Raw genomic sequence first — 19,003 nt, forward strand, 5'->3', positions numbered from 1 at the left:
CTCAAACCAAGAACCCCGAAGAGTACTTGTGCTGAAGACACGGCTGTTCATCACAGTCCTGAGCTACAAAGCCCCCTGCAGGCTTCCCTGATCCTCTGTAGCACAGCGCAGGGTGGGATGACTGTGCTGCACCACCAACAGAACCACTGCCAGGTGCCTGAGCTGTGCCACAAAACTGCAGGGGCAAAGGAACTGCTATGCCATTTGCATTAGTTGTACTGATAATTACACAGCTAAAATACCAATGGGTCTTCGAAAAACACCTATCTGAAATCCCACTGATTTCATGATTTTTCAGAAACCCTACCCACAAATGTGGGCATGCAGTAAGATGGTTCATCCTTCATTTACTCAAAATCTGTTGTCACATAGCTAAATTTCTGCTGTCAAAAGAACGCTGGAAAGAACTTTAAAAAGGTCCAGCCTCAAATTAAAACGGAAGAGAATGCTGACAATATAAAGAAATCAACCATGTGTCTACTCCATGATTGTATTTGGAGACACGAGAACAGAATAAGAATGTCCCAGTTGGACTATTAAAGCAATATGCTCTAAGTGACAACTGTCAGTTCTTTTGAAACCTGCTATCAATTTCTTTAAAGCCATTTAGTTTGTTAAGATAAGGTGACATATTGGGATTGAAGGAGCAGTAGAAAAACCACATCTAGCTAGTAATTTGAGTTCTGGGGGTATTATTTGCTTATTAAATTGCACATACCATAAGGAGAACCTGCAGATATCATAAAACTACATTATCCCATCCCCATTACTTTGGATTTTGAATTAGCACATGATTGGGTTTCCCTGGACACAACTAGATTTTTTCAATCTAAAATTTTTATTTTTATCCTAAGGTTCAGCCTCCCCCACAGTAACTCATTTGTCTAGAATTTGCCAACTTTACAGGCAGAGCAGGCATTTGGTGTCCATTTCCTCTGCTCCCATAGTGTGACCTCATCCTTCTTTGCTCTGTTTCTTTTTGCTACATCAGTAAAAGGAATAAAACTATTTCAGCTCTGTCATCTCTACTCTTCTACTGCTTTAAAAACATACAAAAATCTGCCAAAAGAATGGGCACTGTTTATTGTGTGGGACAGATGATGTTTGGTCTGGGCACACTGAAAACACTGAATCTACCGAGTCTCACCATCCTGTACACAGCAATCAAGGCTTTTTCTCCAGGGAAGAGGCTTAGAGTTCATCACTAATAAATAATTAATAAATCATTTTCTAGGCATGGAACCTTAAAAACTAACTCCAACATTGCTATGTAAGACAGCTATTTCTGCACACATGGGCTTTCTCAAGCATAGTTTTATTTTTTTAATCTCTCTGCAACCTTTTTAGCTTTACTGACCTCATGATGAGTTTTGGACAGATAAAAACATCACCTATTGCAAATAAATATAGCAATAGAACAATGATCCAGTGTAGTCCTTTTTTTTTCACCTTTGTAGACTAAATGGCACCTGCAGAATAAAGTTTCCTTTCAGGGGGCAACGTAGCTAATTCATAGCTGACTATTCCAAGTTTCCAGTATGTTTTCAAATGACAGTCCAAATATATTTAACTTCGCAATAGATACACATACATGCTCATATTCCTTCCACATCCTCAATTTAGTTTTGTTTTCTTCTTTTCTCTACAAAACTCTCCTCCAGAATGGTTTTTATCACACTGAGACTTGTCAGCCACGTATCAAGTGTTAGCTTTTTGAAGACAATTCTTACAGGTCACCATGCTTCTACGGAGTTTAGGATTATATGACTGACTAAATTTAACATTTAATTAAGTGTGGGGCAAACGCATTTCCCCTCCTCCCTAGATCTGAAAATATAACCCATCCCAGGGTTGGAAATTATGGCTCTTCCACTCAATCTGAGTGAAAGCATAAGTTTCTCACTGATGCACGAAGATGTGAATTGTACCAGAACAAGAAAATATGAGGAACACAGAAGATACTTTCAACTGCAGGAGCCTGGCAGTCTGCAGTGCTGACTGAACCAAGGGGACTGTGCCAAGCCAGACATGGCAGTGAGGATTTCCCCTCTGTTTTTCTAACATTACCGTCAGTGTTTGCTACAACATATATTGCAATCAAAGGAAAGGAAAAATTGTTGAAATGCCTCTACACACGTAGCTGTTTCAAAGGGACGCTGAAAACCACTCTGCTGTCCTTCAAAAGGACTGAGGTCTGTTTGAAGCATAGCTCCCAGCAAGGATTCCATGGAAGACTGGCTCCTGAACTCTGCTCAGCTGACTTCTTTGCCCTGACACATGGCTTGGGTTCTCATATTAGCAGTAAAGTCACCAACTGTTTGAATTTTGGTGTGTGTCAGAGATATCTTCACAATATCATTGGTAATCAATCACCAAAGGATCCCACACAGCCTCCAGCAGTGGTGTGATGATCCACCAGCTTTGTGTCACTGGCTTGAGAACTTTGCTCTCAGACATGACTCTTGCCTCTAATCTCAGTTTTCTGTCCCTCTATGGGCAGTCAGTGATTCTGCATGGGGCTGATCCTGCTTACACAGAACAGGAACACAACATTTCCTTCTGCCTTTCTATCAAGATTCTCTAGAAGGCAGATCAGTGTCCAGATCCACACCAAGCACTGTGCTTCACACAGTGGTCCTGATTTAACCCAGCAGCTCAGAGGAGGAGCTCCTTGAGTGACAGCTGTCACACTGTGCTGCCTCTGCCCTGGCTGAGGAACTTCTGCCTTCCTGATCACTGCAAGCTGCAAGCAATAATTGGCTGCAAAGTATCAAATGAGCACAGAATTTCCTCCAATCAAAGACTCTGTCTTTACCTATTAATTTTTCCACACACTGAAAGAAGTAAAAAGCTTCTCTCTCTTTTGGAACTTTTTTTATTTCTTTCATTTTGACAGTTGCTAGACCAAAATGTCAGTCTAGCTCTTCTCCAGCTAATCTTAGGTATTGAATGTGTAATTAGCTAAACTGCATACAATTTTAAATCAGAATTTAAAATTAATTTGCTGTCCTGTAAGACATGCTAGATTGTGTAACAGAACAGAGAAAGGAGGCTTACACAATTCTGGCTCTAACAAAGACCTACCCAAGTCTTTGCTTTTGCTCTCAAGACAGCACAACATTGACACAATTCCAAGGCAGTTACTTTAGCTACTGCTTATTATTTCAAACACATTTGGTTGTAATACTAGAAAATCACCAAAATAAAATCCCCTTACTGCCTGCAATTGTATGTAGCTTTTCAAGGACCACTATGTCCACTACAACATTCCTACTGGGAGACAGCAACCATTATAAATTTCTGACAATTAACCTCTCACAATCTTATTTGAGACCAGCAGTGCTTCATTTTTCACACTGAAAACTTAGAGGTCTCTCTGGTTCTTTGCCTTAATTGAAATTGCTTCTGTAGTAAATACACTAAATAATTTCATTTTGTTTTTTCTGTGATGGAAAGACAGTATCTTCCGAAGTGAGCAAGATTAATGTCTTTTGGGTCTGACCAGGCAGTCATAAGGGAAACTATCACACATGAAACAAATACCCTGCTTTGTACACAGATGTTCACTGTTCAATTTATTTCTGCAGGAGCAGCTCCTGTTCAGCCTTCTATTATTGAGTTCAGAGCCAAGTCAGTCATACTTGCCTTTAAAAATGTTTAAATTTATGTTTCCCTTGAGAACTTGCTTTAGAAGGTGCACATTTTAAACCATTCTGTGAACCTGAAACTAAGGATCGATGTCTGTGCCTGCAGGTTTGAATCTACAGAGCCCTAAGCAGGGCTTTGGGAAACAACAGCACAGGCAGGCAGGATTTAAAAATCTGTAACTTCTTGTATCCACTGAAATTAGTAGCCCCGACACACCTTAAGTGCAGGCATTTCTCGAAGAAATAAGGAATGTATTGAAGGGGATTGAATTAATCCTCAGTTTGAGCACATATTTCATAGGAGCCAACGTTCTGCATGAAATGCTACTGCTTTAAGTTTTGCTGAGAGTGAATCTCAGAAGTTGAGTAGATACTCAGCTCATACAAAACGGGAAGAAACACTGGTTCTCTGTAACAGAGCACGTGAGAAATACATACAGCAGCAAAGCAGAGATACAACTGAGAGACCTACTAGACAGACAGGTAAGAGTCAAAGAGATTTCCTTAGGACTGCACAATATCCAAACATCTCAGTGCTTGATTATTTCATCCTTCCAGCACAGTAGGAAATTTTATCTATGAGCTTCATCCCCAAAAACAACTGCATCTGCAAGTCTTTTAGTAGAGACACACTCACCATCATGTATTTGTTTCTTGGACCTGACATTCAGACTTTCCTAAAAGACTGGTTTGGTCACAGAAATGAGATTCAAACCAACTTCATTTTCTAGTTAGATTCATACATTTTGGAGTTTATTATTGTTAAACTACTAAACCTTTTTTAATAAGGAAAATCTTATTTCTTCCATTTATTTCTCAAGTCAGGTGTTATTGTTATCTGCTACAAAGCACAATTTACCTTTACATGGAAGTGTCAGGAATAAAGTCTGGATTTATTGGGATATACACAGAAGTGTCTCACTATGGCATGTATTGTTGCATTTTCATCAGAATACCAAAAAATAAAAAGGGAGTATTTTACCTTGGCATCCAGAAAACCTGCAGATGAAAGCAAATCTGATGGTTTTCTTTACATGTTTTACTGGAAGTAAAAGTAGGTAGAGGCAAAAAAAATCCATACAAAGGAAACAATCCAGAAGCTTCATCAAACATGAACATACTGACTTGTAGTGAACTTCTCAGAAAAACAGCACATTCTAAGGAACAATATGCATTTGTTTCCGGAATGTATTACTTAGGAGCTCTCTTCAAATCAATTTTTCTTTATTCTGTGGTCTTTCTCCTTGAATCTCCTCACATGAAGTTGCATGGAGACTAATACAAATTAGAACTATCTATGATGACGAATCCTTATGATTTTTTCTTTATTCTTAACTGGTATTGAAATGAATGTATTGTATCACATAGAACTTATGCAAATACCTTGCTATCAGCACGCTTTAACAGGTATGCTTAAATATGAGCATTAGAAAAGATGAAAGAAAAACATTTTATCAGAACTTGTCAGTATAGGAATTCTCTTTTTAAAGAGAAATACTACATATAACATCTTATCTACTAATCATTGTGTTTCTCAGTGTCATGTCTAGGGTATTCAGAGCAAGTTCTTTTAACAGGCTGACTCCATGCCGCAGACAAGCCTGGAGGAATTAGGGAAACATCTGAAAATGTGAGCAGTGGAATCTCAATTGTATTTAGGAAGTGAACTTGCTGTTCTTGGAGCTTGATGATCTGATCTGTTCACACAGTTCATGCTTTCGTGGTTCAGCCCTCCAGCAGCACAAAAGCTCCCAGTCCCCATGGAAGTTGCTACGTTACTGCTCTCATGGCTGGACTCCTCACGAACAGCTCTGAATGCCTCCCAGATACACAGGCTAATAAGAGAGCACTGGCAGTGAGGTACATTTGGATGCACTGCAGCTCAAAAGGGAACAAGTTCAGGACTGCTTGCTGTAAGCTGAGAAAAGATAACTTGTAAAGGGCATTTGCCATTCTAAGAGTTTGCTTTCTTCTCTCCCATGAATATATGCAGGCTTTCACAGCTGCCTCCCCTCTAACTTGACATTTGTGACTTACCTCATCTTCAGAGGGAAGTTACTCAAAACAACATAAAATCAAAATTCAAAATTCACACCCAGACCAAGATCTAAGCTGTCTCTACCACCAGATCTTCAGCTGTTCTCAGCACATATGGAATCCTTGAAGCAGAAGACAGAAAACACTAATAGAGATCAACAGAAATCTTCTCTGGGGAATGCCAGTTCCAGTCCAAGTGAAAGTGTGTTGCACACTTTAGGAAAATATTCTTCCCAGGGACTGTATGGTAAGTTAATGCACTGCACATTCAAATCTGCTGCAAAGAGAGCGTTCAGGTAAATACCAGCCTCACAAAAATCCAAGGCACAGACTAAGAAAACAACAGGGCAAGCTTGTTTCTGTAGTTGAGTGTCCACAATTTCTTTAAGTGCTATAGTAAAGGCATTAGAGCCCTTAAAATGTTCCAACCTGGCAACAGTTTTATTGTGACATCTCTCAAAGTCAGAATTGGTACCATGGTAATAAGGACCAGTAAAATGTCAATAAGAACAGGCCAGATATACCACCTGGTATTTTGGCTAGTCAGAAAAAAGAAGCAGCAGCTCAGCCATGCAACCTCCTTTATAAACTTAGGTGTTCAAGTGTACAGCAGAATAGTGAATGCCAAAAAGGAAGTTAATTTTCATCAAAATAATGCCTATCTATATTGATATGTCATGAGGTCCTCAAGCTCCCAGTAAAAATGAAGAGGAGTTGTCTAGCTGAGGATAATGAAAATCTGACACAAGTATGATCATGTTTCCAACGAGCAGAAAGCAGATCAAATGCATGAGGGGCAGACCTCTAAGAGAAGGGAAGAGGAACAACTCGAACAAATAAGGCCCAGTGGGGAAAAGCTTCTCATTCTGCAGGCTCTTCTTAACCTCAAGATGTTTGAGAGCTTGACATGTCTGCCATATGTCAAGCCAACCTGACAGAGGCTCAAGATATAGGATATAATTACCAAAACTGCAGGTCTTATAGAGTTTTGTTCTGAGTGAACTCATGGGTGAGACAAATGGGCAAAGTCCACTGTGCCTTTTCTGCAGCCAATGTAAACATGGCTGTCAGAGGGTACAGACACGAATTAATGCCGCTTGCCTCTGACCAGCACTACTGACTGTGTTTCCCTTTAGTCAAGGGAAGTTGCCAACTTCATTAAAAGAAACTAATAAAACTAACCTCATAATCCGAACGAATTAAGAATTAATTACTCATTTATTTGTAATATCCATACTATAAATCATTAGGAAAAAAAGGCTTAGTTGCAATGAAAGTGTGTCCTGCCGATATATGTACCAGAGCAGAGCTATTTTATCTGTATGAAAACAAAGTGTCCCAGCTGAAACCATGGCTCTGCTGCACTGCATAACTACCTACAGGGGAAGAGGTTGATTCTGTACCGCATGACACTGAATTTAATTAAATGAGATAAATAAAAGTGAGATGGAAGGTGTATTATTATCCTTGCTTCAAAAATATAGAACTACAAGACTGAGAGCAAAGCAGACAAGGGCACACAGTGAGAATCTGTGCTAAGGGCAGGGAAGTGAACTTAGAGATCACCCAAAATATAGTCAGTCTTCAGCACCAAAAGCTTTTTCAGAAGCTAAAAGAAAATAATACCTTTTTTTTAATGAGGAATGTCAAGTGGACAGTTTTAGGACACCAACTCTAACTAGCAATGGATTAGATATCTGCATGGAAATGCAGCAGAAATTTAGGACGACACAGATAAAAGGTTCTTAACCAGCTTCCAGCTGCATCAAGAACCACATTACAGAATTTAATACACTGAATTTTATCTTTTAAAAGCTCTTTCATTTTTCCATTTTCTTTTACTCTGTTCCATCCCTCCCCAGTCATTTTAGCTGAAAATATTTTTTAAATGTAACTGCCCTAATAATTCTGAATTCCCCACTTATTTCAGTGCCTTATTCAATTTACAGCAATATGTTTTTGTGTCAATACTGTACTGTAGCATCATAGCTCTTCTTGTTCCGAGTTGTTCATTTGTTAGTACTTACACACGTTTCATAACTCTGCTCAGCTTTCATTTCACAAACAACCCAAGCTTTTACTCTGCTCTCATAAAGCTGCTTACTTATTCTTTTCAGACACTTTCCTAAGTGCAGATACAGCATTTGTGTTTCTTCTCCAGTCATATAAGGCCATTTTGACTTGACTTGCTGGAAATCTTTGGTGTGAGGCATGAGACTGACAATTTATATGCTGTTTCTTTCCTAACACAGGCCTGTCAATCATTTGGTCCCTTCAAGCTGGAGGGATGCCATCAGCCTTGGCTGGAGTAATTTCTATTCTATACTTGTAATCCTTTTAGCCACCTTGCTTTGCCTTGTCTCCACAGATAATGTGGGCATTATTACTGGAAACTTAGTAAAAGTGTTAATCTAGCCCTATGGTCCGGTTCCCCTTGATTTAGAGATTATCCTTACTTTCTACCTTTTTATTAATTCACATTGTGGCATCATTTCTTCTCTCTTTTTATAGAATTTCTGTAAATTTGATTTGATAATACAACCAAAATACTCTTTGCCCAATCTCTACCATTGCTTTGAAAATGTATCCTGATCAGGACATACCTTAGGTCTCAGCATCTTGTGCAGTAATGTTTTAACTCCTCCATAACACCACTCTCACTGCAAATACCTTTGTTAACCCAGGGTCCAATTTATTTACAGCTCTGGCATCCTACTTACAAGAACAGCCCTACTCTATCACAGTTTGAGTACAATGAAGCTAAAGAAATAAAACAGCCCCATACTATAGAGTTCTCAAATACTATGAAGTTTTAGTCCATACCTCATATAACATCAAGATTATTAAGTAATACTGCTCTTGAAAAGTAAAATCAGATGCAGACCAAGCACAGCCTGAGGGACTGAAAGCAAAGTGATATCAAAGAAGGGTTCCCATTTCTGCTATCAAACAGCCAACACTTAGCTGCCTGTCCAAGCTATCACAGCATTTGTTTGCTGTAGCTGCTCAGTGACTGCTGAAGTACCTTTTCTGCACAGTTCTGCCCTCAGGCTTCTTCCTTCCTCCCTCTCTCTCTTTACACAGATACTGAACACTGTCCTTTTCTGACAAAGCTCCCTGTATGATCTCATCCTGTCGTCCCCTTGTCTGGCCTCAGCTTGGCCTCCTGACAAAAGTAAAAGTAGAAAAGTAGCTACAAGAGCAATGAAGTTCAGTAGCTTGATAAAGTACCTTGCAGAAAAAAAATTCAGAACAGAAGATTGCTCCCTCTCTCTTCCCCCTCCCTTTTTTTTTTTCATAAACACTTTAATTGGTGAACTCTACTTTATTTGAACAGTTAAAATAAAGCTACCAAGTGACTTAAAATTTTCTACAGGAAGGACAAAAGCATCAGATATACTCAGAAAAAGTCCAAGAAAACACTGTTCAGAGAGAAGGGCTTCAGGTTTAAGGAAGAAAAGCCAGAATGCATAAAAACCTATGCACTCACATATCAAGAGCAACTCAGGTTACTGCAGTCTGGAAGCAAATGAGCAGGCAGCCAACCTGCTGGGCCATTCCCTATAGGTGTCACAACAAGGCAGAGGAATTTGCAGTGGAAGGTCTGGGGAGCAGCTGTCACCAAAAGAGACACATATATTTTTAAAGGCTTTTGTCATTTGTCTTCAGGGTGGGAAATGCTGTGTTTGACCTCCTGCTGAGGCAGCTGCCCTGTTGCAGCAGCATGGGCTAGAAGAATAAAAGGCAGCAGCTATTATTTCAGGTACAAACACCAGAAAGCAGAGACAAAAGGCACAGTCATTAAATCGTCATCTCTATTTAAAAACACACATGGCAACTTATTAATACCTTTCATGCTGCATGAACCTCCTCCCTAGGCATTCTCCAAAACAATTTCTATTAGCTAATTGCCAACTATCTCAATGACCAAGTAAAACAACACCAAAAAGCACATCAAACACCGTCTCGGCAACACCAAACAATCCTTGGTCTTGGTCTGGTGCCCTTCCTTTCCCCAGCTGAGGCTGTGCCACCTGAAAAGCTGCCCCGCCCGGCTGCAGCTCCTATCCCTCCCTGCTTCCCCCCATGTTTGCCTGGACTCTGATCTGCCATCTGCACCTCCTTTCCAGCCTGGCACGGAGCCACCACCACAACAGCTTAAACCAGCTGGGACGAAACATCGTGGGGCCATTTCCAAGAACCGAGGGGTGGTTTTCCCATAGAGCTGAGCCAGTTTGGCAGCTGGCTGCTCTGCCTCTAGCCGCAGGCTCCAGCCCGCTTCCATCAGGGCTACTGAGATGCCCAGGGCTGCCTGGGGACCCTGACTCCCCTGGGGCCCTGCAGAGACACAGCCCAGGGAGCAGTCACACGGAAAAGAAGCCATACCAGCCAAAGCTCTTCTGCCAGAGAGGTCCCTGAACAAGCTTAGGGTGGGAATTGCTGGAGAACAGGAGCAGGACCACAGCAGACCTGAGGCACACTGGTTTGGAGGGGTCCACCTGCTCCACACAGCAGAGCTCCAAAGCCTCCAGGCACCACTGCCAGCCGGCAGGACATCAGTCAACAAGCCCTGTCCCAAGCTGTAAGGAAGTACTAACAGTGGATGGCCCTTGAAAGGATTTGGTGCAATTAATCTCCCCAGTGTTCACCTACTCAAATATGTTTTAATTAGAAAATAGTTTTGGTTTTTTTTCTCTCTAGCATTTAAGAATGTCAGACACTAAAAAACATGGATTAAAAATGTTTCCAGAGTGATCCCATTGGCAGCATTAAATTCATACTTTAAGGAATGAATGCAAACCATTGTAAATTCCCCTTAAGCCTGGAGGAAGGGAAAAACAAATTCTTATTAATTAAAATTAATGCCATTTGATATCTACATCAGGGGATTTCTGCAGGAATGTGACTGGAAGAAGTGTTGGAGGTGTCTTTCATTAGATGCAAAAGAAAACAGAAGGAGCCTCTTAAAACAACCTGCAAGCATCCCTGCCAACAACTTAAGCAAATCACAAAGGGCAGCTTTCGAATATGACACACTTCCTACAAGAAAAGCAAAGGACAATCTCAACATTTTTACAGAAACTGAATGAAGGAGCAGAGCCACTGCTGTATTAGAAATCAGCAAATGTTAATGCACTGTGATGTGGAAAATAACCCTTTGAAAAAGTTCAGTATGTTCTGTTCATCTGAAATGACCTCACATTTATAATCCCAGTCTGTGACATATCACAAAATATGTTATGGTATGCCCCAAAATATGAGTATTTAACACACATAGACAGTAAGAGCACAAAAAGCACAGTGTAGGTGAGCATGATGAAACCCTGGGAAGACCTGGTGAAACAACTGTACACATAGTAAAACTAAAGTAGGTGTGAAACCAAATATTTAAGATCACTGAAAATAAATTACTTGTATACACAACTGGGAAGTAGGAAGCAAAGGAAAAGACTGAGAAAGGTTTTAGACTATACTGAGAGACAAGCATGTGATTTACCTCCTTTCCCAGTATTCTATCAGTTAAAAAGGGAAAGACTGAACTCTGGACAGAGTGCTAAGATACAACAAACCCCTCACATATATTCCTCAAAAAAGTAATTACTGGTAGAAATCAAACACTGACACTGGGCTTTTCTAGATCATAATGACTGACCAGCAGTTTTCAAGATTACTCCCTCAGTGAGCCCTAAAGGAAAAGGACTGTAACATCTGACTCTCAGCCTCACCTCCTCAGTCTCACTGATAGAGAGACACATCAGGAAGAATTAGTAAGAGGGGGAATAGATATATTTTTAAAGAAAATTTAATGTTGCCATAGCTGGAAAGTCTCCTTTCATAAGCTTTTTTTTTTTTTTTTAAAATAAACAACCAAGAAGAGATGTGACAGCTAACTAATGGATAAACTTAATGGGAAGTCAGAAAAAAGAGACATTGTGCTTGGTCAACGGAACGTTTTATCCTCCACACAGTTTTCCTGGATGAAAATCAGACAGTTTATTCAACATTTAGTAAGATTAATGGTCCTTTCCCATACAAAAAAATAAAATAGTAAGTCCAGTGAATATGCTTTGATGTGAAAGCCACTTTTGCATGAGAAACTGCTTAGAACACCTAGGACAAAAAGGTAACCATGAGTAAAGAAGTTTGGGGCTGATAAAAAACTGAAAAGGAACATGGAAAGAAATATTAACACCCAATCAGCTGGCTAAAAGTCACTGCTTTGGAAGAAGGTAACCTTTTCTGATGTTCCAAAATGGGGACTGCACTCCAGTTTAGTACTAAACAGAAAAGTTATCCACGCTCAGTCTGGAATGGAACAATTATCTTCCTGTTTTCCAAGCTGGTGCACATTATGTTGACATTCATCAGCTAAGAAAAGGAGAACTGGAATTAAATGCTCCAGTTAAATCGAACATGTGAGAAGCAGAAAGACCCTTAAGCATTTTCTACATCTCTAAAAGGAGCAATGGCAATACATCATGATCAAATATTGCTACTTGATCAGAGACCTGTAACAGATTATTGCTGTAAAATACTGGAAAAATGACTACTTCATACTACAGCAATAGAATTACTACCTACCCTTGGCTCAAATTCTAATGCTAAGTACTTATTTGCACAGGCATATGAAGTCAAGGAGTACAAGTTTTGCAACAGATACACCAGGGAGTGCAGAATGGATGTGAAAGATTTAGAGGTTGACACATGACAGAAAATCAATGGTTTACCAAGATGGAGGGGTCTGAGTATATACATTCCCACCATGAAATTACTAAACATCTGTGCTTCTGGAAGCAGCATTTCACCCATGAGATCAAACAGGGCAACAAACAGCACTAGCTGGGGAAAATATAAATTTCCAAAGTCATGTATCTTCAGAAGAGCATGCCATTGAAATACTAAAAGTAACAGAATTGTAACCACCAAATACATGCTTGCTTTTGGTTTTGTTTTTTTACAGAATGCAAGACAGTCACAGGTAGCATTTTTTACAGAATATGATCATCTGAGAATCAACAATACATCAAAAAAAAGCTTTTCCTACCAGCTGATTTTGGAGTGAATTTGTCCCTGTTGGCTGCACATACTGCCAGTAGCCTGTATCCAAGATCCAAGTCAAATCCTTGCTGAGCTGCCACTCGACTAACCACCTGCAAAGGGAAAGAGAGAAAGCTTCATTAGGGGTTACTTGAGCTCTTTAGAAAGTGACATTAACCTGCTTGTCAGCACTAATGTTAGACATCTGAATTTGCTGCAAGAGCACAGTACAAACATGGTGTGAGGCAGTGCTCCCCAGCAGCTTCCAGCACAAGCACAGCAAAGTGAACACAGGAGTATTCTGGTGATCCAATTATTTGAGCACCTGTCAGAAGAAAGGCCTGGTAGTTCCATGAAAATTGGAGAGACAAAAGCCAGAAGAAATAATGGAAGAGCGATATATGTAAAGGTTCTATAGAATACACCTTACTGTATCTGACATGTGAAGATGAGAAATCCTCAGTCTCTCTCTGCTGTACAGCTCCTGGCCCTGTTCCCAAGGGCAGTGCCCAGGTCCTTTAGGTTAAAATGCCCACTCCACTCTGCTGGGCAGGGTTGTCCTATGCTGTGCTCCGTGTCACAGTCACTGCATTTAAACAATACTGTGTTGGGAAGCACATTTACTGCAGTTTTAGAATAAATAGGCTTGTGCAAGAAGCATTTGCCAAACACTAAATTAGGGAAAGACTGTTGTTGTTGCTGTTGACTGATCTAGAAGAACTAGCAAAACCAGGCAAATTGAAGACTGTAGTTAAGGATGAAAAGCAGGCAACTGTTTCTCCAAGCCAGCAACTCAGCTATCAGCCAAGAACGTATCCTCTTTAAAATCTGCACAGAACCAACACAATGCCACAGTCATTCTGCCAAACGATGCTAAAGTTATACACAGCACAGCTTTTCTATTGCCTTCCAGTGGCACATGATGACTTCAGACTTAGAGGAACAGATAAAACAGATTATTCTTAACAGTGCCATTACTTCTTTGCATTAAAACAACGGTGAAGGAACTGCACATGAAACAGAACACCATTTCCTGAGGCAAAAGCAAGTCCCTATCTTTAATAGCTTACAGTGCAAGAAAATATTCTTTTCCCACCCCTTCTTCATCTGAAAGCTTCTTTCTTAATGAATAACACTGCAACTATCTATGTCCAGGACTGCAAAAAGCAACAGTATAGAACAGAGTGAAGAATTAACATATGTAATAACTTAGAAAAATTATTCCATACTTTTTCCAATATATCCACTTTTCCTAATCAACAATTAAGAACAGAATTTATTTCTTAAAAATGAATTAACATGAATGAAGTTCCCAGGTAGATTTTTTTGTTCTGTTGCTCTTATTCACTGAAAAATTAGACCTTCATAAGAATTAATCAGTGGGAGTGTTCCCTCCCTAAATTTAACCCTTCCAACCTCAAAACTGAGAAGAGAGCTTCAGGAAAAAGAAATTAAAACTGAGGATAATCAGTACAGTAATACACACATGTGTTTTATCACATTTCTTTATAATTACAGCTTTTAGATAGAAAAGTAAGAAGGAATAAAATAAAAGAAATAATGCATTTATTTTTGATTAAAAAAAAAAAATTCCAAATTGGTGGATCAGCTTTAGTCCTTTACAGTTAGAAGTCCAGTTGTTAGCATCCTGGCTAAGACTTTGGGTCCAAACTTGCAAAAATAAGAAAAAAGTAAAACTACTAATAATTAAAAAATTAATAAAAATCCACCCATAAAACCATTCAAAAACAGAAAAAGAAGAGCAGAATATGATATGTCATGTTTCATGCTAAATTAGTAATAGGAGTGAAGACTGGTGGGCTGCCATGAGATCTGGAAAACACTTATATACTTGCAAATCTATTCTCCTTTCTACTTCCAGTATCACTGTACTTCAGCCACCCAAAAGTAGATATTGGGGAGGATGAAAAGAAAACAGAAAAATAACTCTTCTAAGAAACCCAAAACAACACCTTGCAAAAGGCTCCTGAGAACAATGTCTCATTAATGTACAAACATTATTTAAACTCCTTCAGCCATCATCTATTCCACCATCACAGAGGAACACATTTCAGAGTGCAAATCAGGCCTGTAAAACAATGGAGAAAGGGCCCTCCCATTTCTGTTTTGAAAAAACATGTAATCATTAACCCATTTCTTTTGAAACTGGACAGGAATGAAGGCAGATACACCTGCTCATCAGTGAGCACACCGTAACTCAGGAAATGCATTGGCTGCTTATATCTCTGTTTTAAAACATGAAGCTACAAATCCTGAGTCTCTCCTAGCAAGAGGCCAAATCACCACTCTCAACTGACATCTTGCTAATTATGGAAAAACTCTACACAGTAACTCAGGAAACAGAGAGAACTGTAAAACCCACAAAAGCCAAGTTCTGCTTGCACTGTCTTCACTGAATATGCTGCAAAGCCTTGGTCAGTGCAGTCCCAACCACAGGCTGACACCTAACTTCCTACACTCCCACATCACATCAGTTTCCTTTGCCTGATTTTCCCTGCCAGAGGAGCAGTGCCAGGAAGCCCAGAGGGGTGGAAAGCAGAGCATTCCAGGTGCCAGAGTGGGCAGCCCAAGGCTGGGCACACCCTGATGGGCACAGCACGGTCTGGGACACCCGCCACAGCAGCTGACGCAGTGCCCCAGCAAAAAGCACATGAGGACTGAGCATGAGAAGACAGAACCTGAACTTGACAGTGTGCAGAAGTCAGCCAGTCAAACTATTACTTCTTTATGCAAAGGGTGAGGGGAAACAAATTGGAAATTTGTTTTCGCAAAAAATTGATAAAAATAACAATCTAACTTTGAAAGAAAATGCTTCCACTGACAAACTGCACAAGAAGTCCCTTCTTCCTCTCAAAAGAACAAAAAAAACCCACACAAATGTAATAGAAAACAGGTATTTCTATTTTGCCAAGAGTAATTTTCCACCTACAGTTTTCTTGTGTGCACTCCATTAAATGCAGGAAGAGGATCTATCAAACAAACTGGTGGACTTGTGCTGAAGAGCGCTTTCGGGCTTTCTCTGGTCCCTTCTGCCTCAGCCTGGTCAACGTGACTAGGACAGTACACACCTATTTCCTTTACAAGGAATGGTTAGGTCAGCTATGGTAAGTGCTTACAGCACTGCAGAAGGAACTCATGGTTGAACACATGGTGCCAGTTGCATGTTGTCTGAAATTTTTAACAAGGCTTACAAATATTTGCATTGACTATTTCAACTTTTTCTGTGACAGGTTAAAGCTTTTTATTTCAAAATTAAGGTCAGTGGAATAGATCATGCATCCTCCTCCCAAGACCATGATTCAGGTGGTCTACAATTCAAGTCAGACATTGCTCACATGGTACTTGTCAAACTTTCCTCTGTATGCAAGGGACCCCTCTAGCTTTTTAAATAGATACTGAGAATTCTCAGAAACAAGATGACAAATGCATCACAAGAGCATGATCCACAAAACACAAAGAAACAGCCACAGGACCTTTGGTGAGTTTAATATATTCAGGTCAGCAGACCCTGATGAAATTTATCTTTGAGTGCCTCAAAGGAACTTGCCTGGACAAAGAGTGTAACTGCTAATGATTATCTTCAGAAATTCATTCAAGACAGAGAGCTTGCAGATACAACAAATCAGTTTTTAAGACTGTAAAAGGTGACTCTCAGAAAGTACAGATATCCAGACAAACAACAAAACAAAGTATTAAAGAAGTACTGGGTGAGCAATATAGAACATCATCATGAATCCATCAGCACTGTGCAATTTCATTCTTTGACAAGTTACCATATCCTATCTCTAATACATCTTTTGACATTGCCTTATGTAACCCTATTGTAACAAATGAATATAGTCCAGATGACAAAAGTATAAATTTACTCAGATTATTAATTACTAGTCTTTTGTCAAATCATAACTTGTGCTTGTTACAGGTAATTTCTATGTATTTCAGTCCTGACTTGGACAATGACAGTAAACTGCAAAACTTCTAGGTGGTTTTGTAGGCAAAAGAGCCTGCAAACACTTGACAGGGTAAGAGTTTAAAATTATCATTATAACCTGGAAAAATGTTGCAAAAATTAGACAAAAGACACAGATGAAATACTACAGATCAGAAAGAAAAATTAAATGCCTAAATAGAAAATTAGGAACAGACATTCGTCTACTCAGTGTATATGTAATTCATTGGGAAAATGTTTGAGGTATTAAGAGTCATCAGGCACTAGAAAGACCTACCTATCATTCTCTGGATTTTGGAGGGTAAGGGGACTTATAGTAGACCAAACTGCATCTATATCACATCCTGGTTTGGAGAAAAAGAGTAGGCAGCATGGTCCCTTAGGTCTGTCCCAAGCCAGTATCAGTGATTCCAGACACCTGCTGCCGACTGGAGCCATCCAGCTCAGTCTGAACCCCGCCCCAGGAATTCTAGCACATTAGAAACCTCCTGTGATTTCAGTCTTATTCAGGTACCAGCACAAATCAGGTGGGACTAAAGCAACAATTTCAATAACCCGTTAAATGTTACTGCTAAGTGATTACGATACCATTTGCAAACATACTTTCTCTAAGTACAAATTCAAATCAGCAAAAATTCAGACAACGTGTAGCTGGCACCACGTGTTCAACCATGACTTCATTCTGCAGTGCTGAATGTGTGAAGAACTTATATTATTTGACTTAACCATACGTACTATAGCATTCCATGGAAAAGTAGTGCATTAAAAAAACCAAAACCAAACAGACATAGTTGCCACTTACCACAGTCATAAATTGAGATCATCGTCCTGTATCATGGGTGAGAAAGGCCAGCTCAAGGTTCAACACGTAATATTTCTCTGTGTTATTTGACAGTAACATTCCAAACAGCTAGACTTTATAAAAGCTAGCCTATTTCCTACACACACTTGCAACACCTAGCTTTTATTTAGATTTTGATATGGCACTAACAGCTATTTTAAGGTGTCTTTAAAGGAACATATGCCCTATCTGCAAATAAACATTATTATAAAATCAACTGCCAGTAAGAAAATCTGATCACTCCAAACCTCTGAAATCTTTAATCTGAGTAATTCAGATAAGCAGCATTCAAAAAGGAGACATTGCATTCACTGTCTGTGACTCAGCTCTGCAGAGCTCCAGATGTCTGAACTCTCAGGGTCATTGCCAGTGAGAAGAAAATGATGAGAGTGAGGTTTTAATTACGTGAAAAGCCGACAAATATAGCTACCAGCATCTTTTCTTTGCTGGATTTACCTGCAATACTCCTCCCCCCGCACCTTTTGCAAGGCTAAGGAGCTTCACCTCGGAGCTTCACTCCCTGTGCTGTTCGTCATCACCCCACGAAGTACTGGAACAATGTAGCTCTCAACCTAACAACCCTGTTAATCAAGAGAGCTACATGACTGCTTATTTCTAAACTCCCTTCCCATTATGTTGCACTTTCAATGAAACTCTTAACTAGCAGCAGTCAAGAGCACTCCCCCCTGCTGGCATCAGAATGAATTTTACCAATTCAATTTGCTGGTTGCTCAAAACTAAAAATGCCAGCTGATTGCTAGTTCAGACGGCTCCGTGTTCAGCCACTTGTGCATACTTGAAATTATCTGAATGCAGTTTGAAGACTACAGCAGAAATTTTGTAATTAGAATTCTGCAATGTAGATGGTAATTTTTCCCCCTCAGTAACACACAAAGATCAGATAAACAGGAAGCAAATTGAGGAATTTTGCAACATGAATAGTGATCTGCCTCAAACAGGGAGGGGGGGAAAGAAAAAAAAAAGGTAGGAAAAGGAGGAAGAAATCTGTGATCTGAAGTCCTGATCTGATGAGACTCTTACCCTCAGTTGTAGAAGGGCTGCCTCAACAATAGAGACAATCAAAGCAACTCAGGGAAGTTATATATATCGTTAAGTAGTTTCTTGCCTTTGATGCTGGAAAACAGACATTAAGTAGGTTCTGCAAATGTAAGAGACTTTACAGAATGCTTGTATTCAAATTAGAGTTTTCTTAAAAATTATTTCCCACTCCATAAACTGGATAAGGGCCATACTTTCAAAGTAAATATGCCTGCCACGTACTTCTTGACACTTCCTGCAACAGTGACGTAAATCATGCAGAATAAGAGTATCTCCCCCTTCACATCCTCTTCCTCTCTGCACGTCTCTAACAACCACAAACATCCAAGAGCAGGTGACTACACCCAACCCTCTCCCCTGAAAATTGTCCCAGAGGAAAAGAAGCAGGGATTGTGCTGTAATTAAACCAGCTGA

The 19,003-nt window shown here is 39.8% G+C and overlaps 1 protein-coding gene across 10 annotated transcripts in view; it reads right to left on the reverse strand.

Moving 5' to 3' along the window:
- ZMIZ1 (zinc finger MIZ-type containing 1) overlaps positions 1-19,003 on the reverse strand; it is a 338,900-nt gene that overhangs the window by 113,210 nt on the left and 206,687 nt on the right. For all 10 annotated transcript variants that reach the window (XM_088059853.1, XM_014250346.2, XM_088059856.1 and 7 more), the window contains one exon: positions 12,730-12,835. In XM_088059853.1, coding sequence (XP_087915979.1) covers positions 12,730-12,835 — 106 coding nt within the window. The remainder of the gene's footprint in view (positions 1-12,729; positions 12,836-19,003) is intronic.

The sequence above is a fragment of the Pseudopodoces humilis genome, chromosome 9, assembly GCF_049639895.1.
Source record: "Pseudopodoces humilis isolate 2021_Gansu_Grassland_sample_001 chromosome 9, ASM4963989v1, whole genome shotgun sequence".
Classification (NCBI taxonomy): domain Eukaryota; kingdom Metazoa; phylum Chordata; class Aves; order Passeriformes; family Paridae; genus Pseudopodoces; species Pseudopodoces humilis.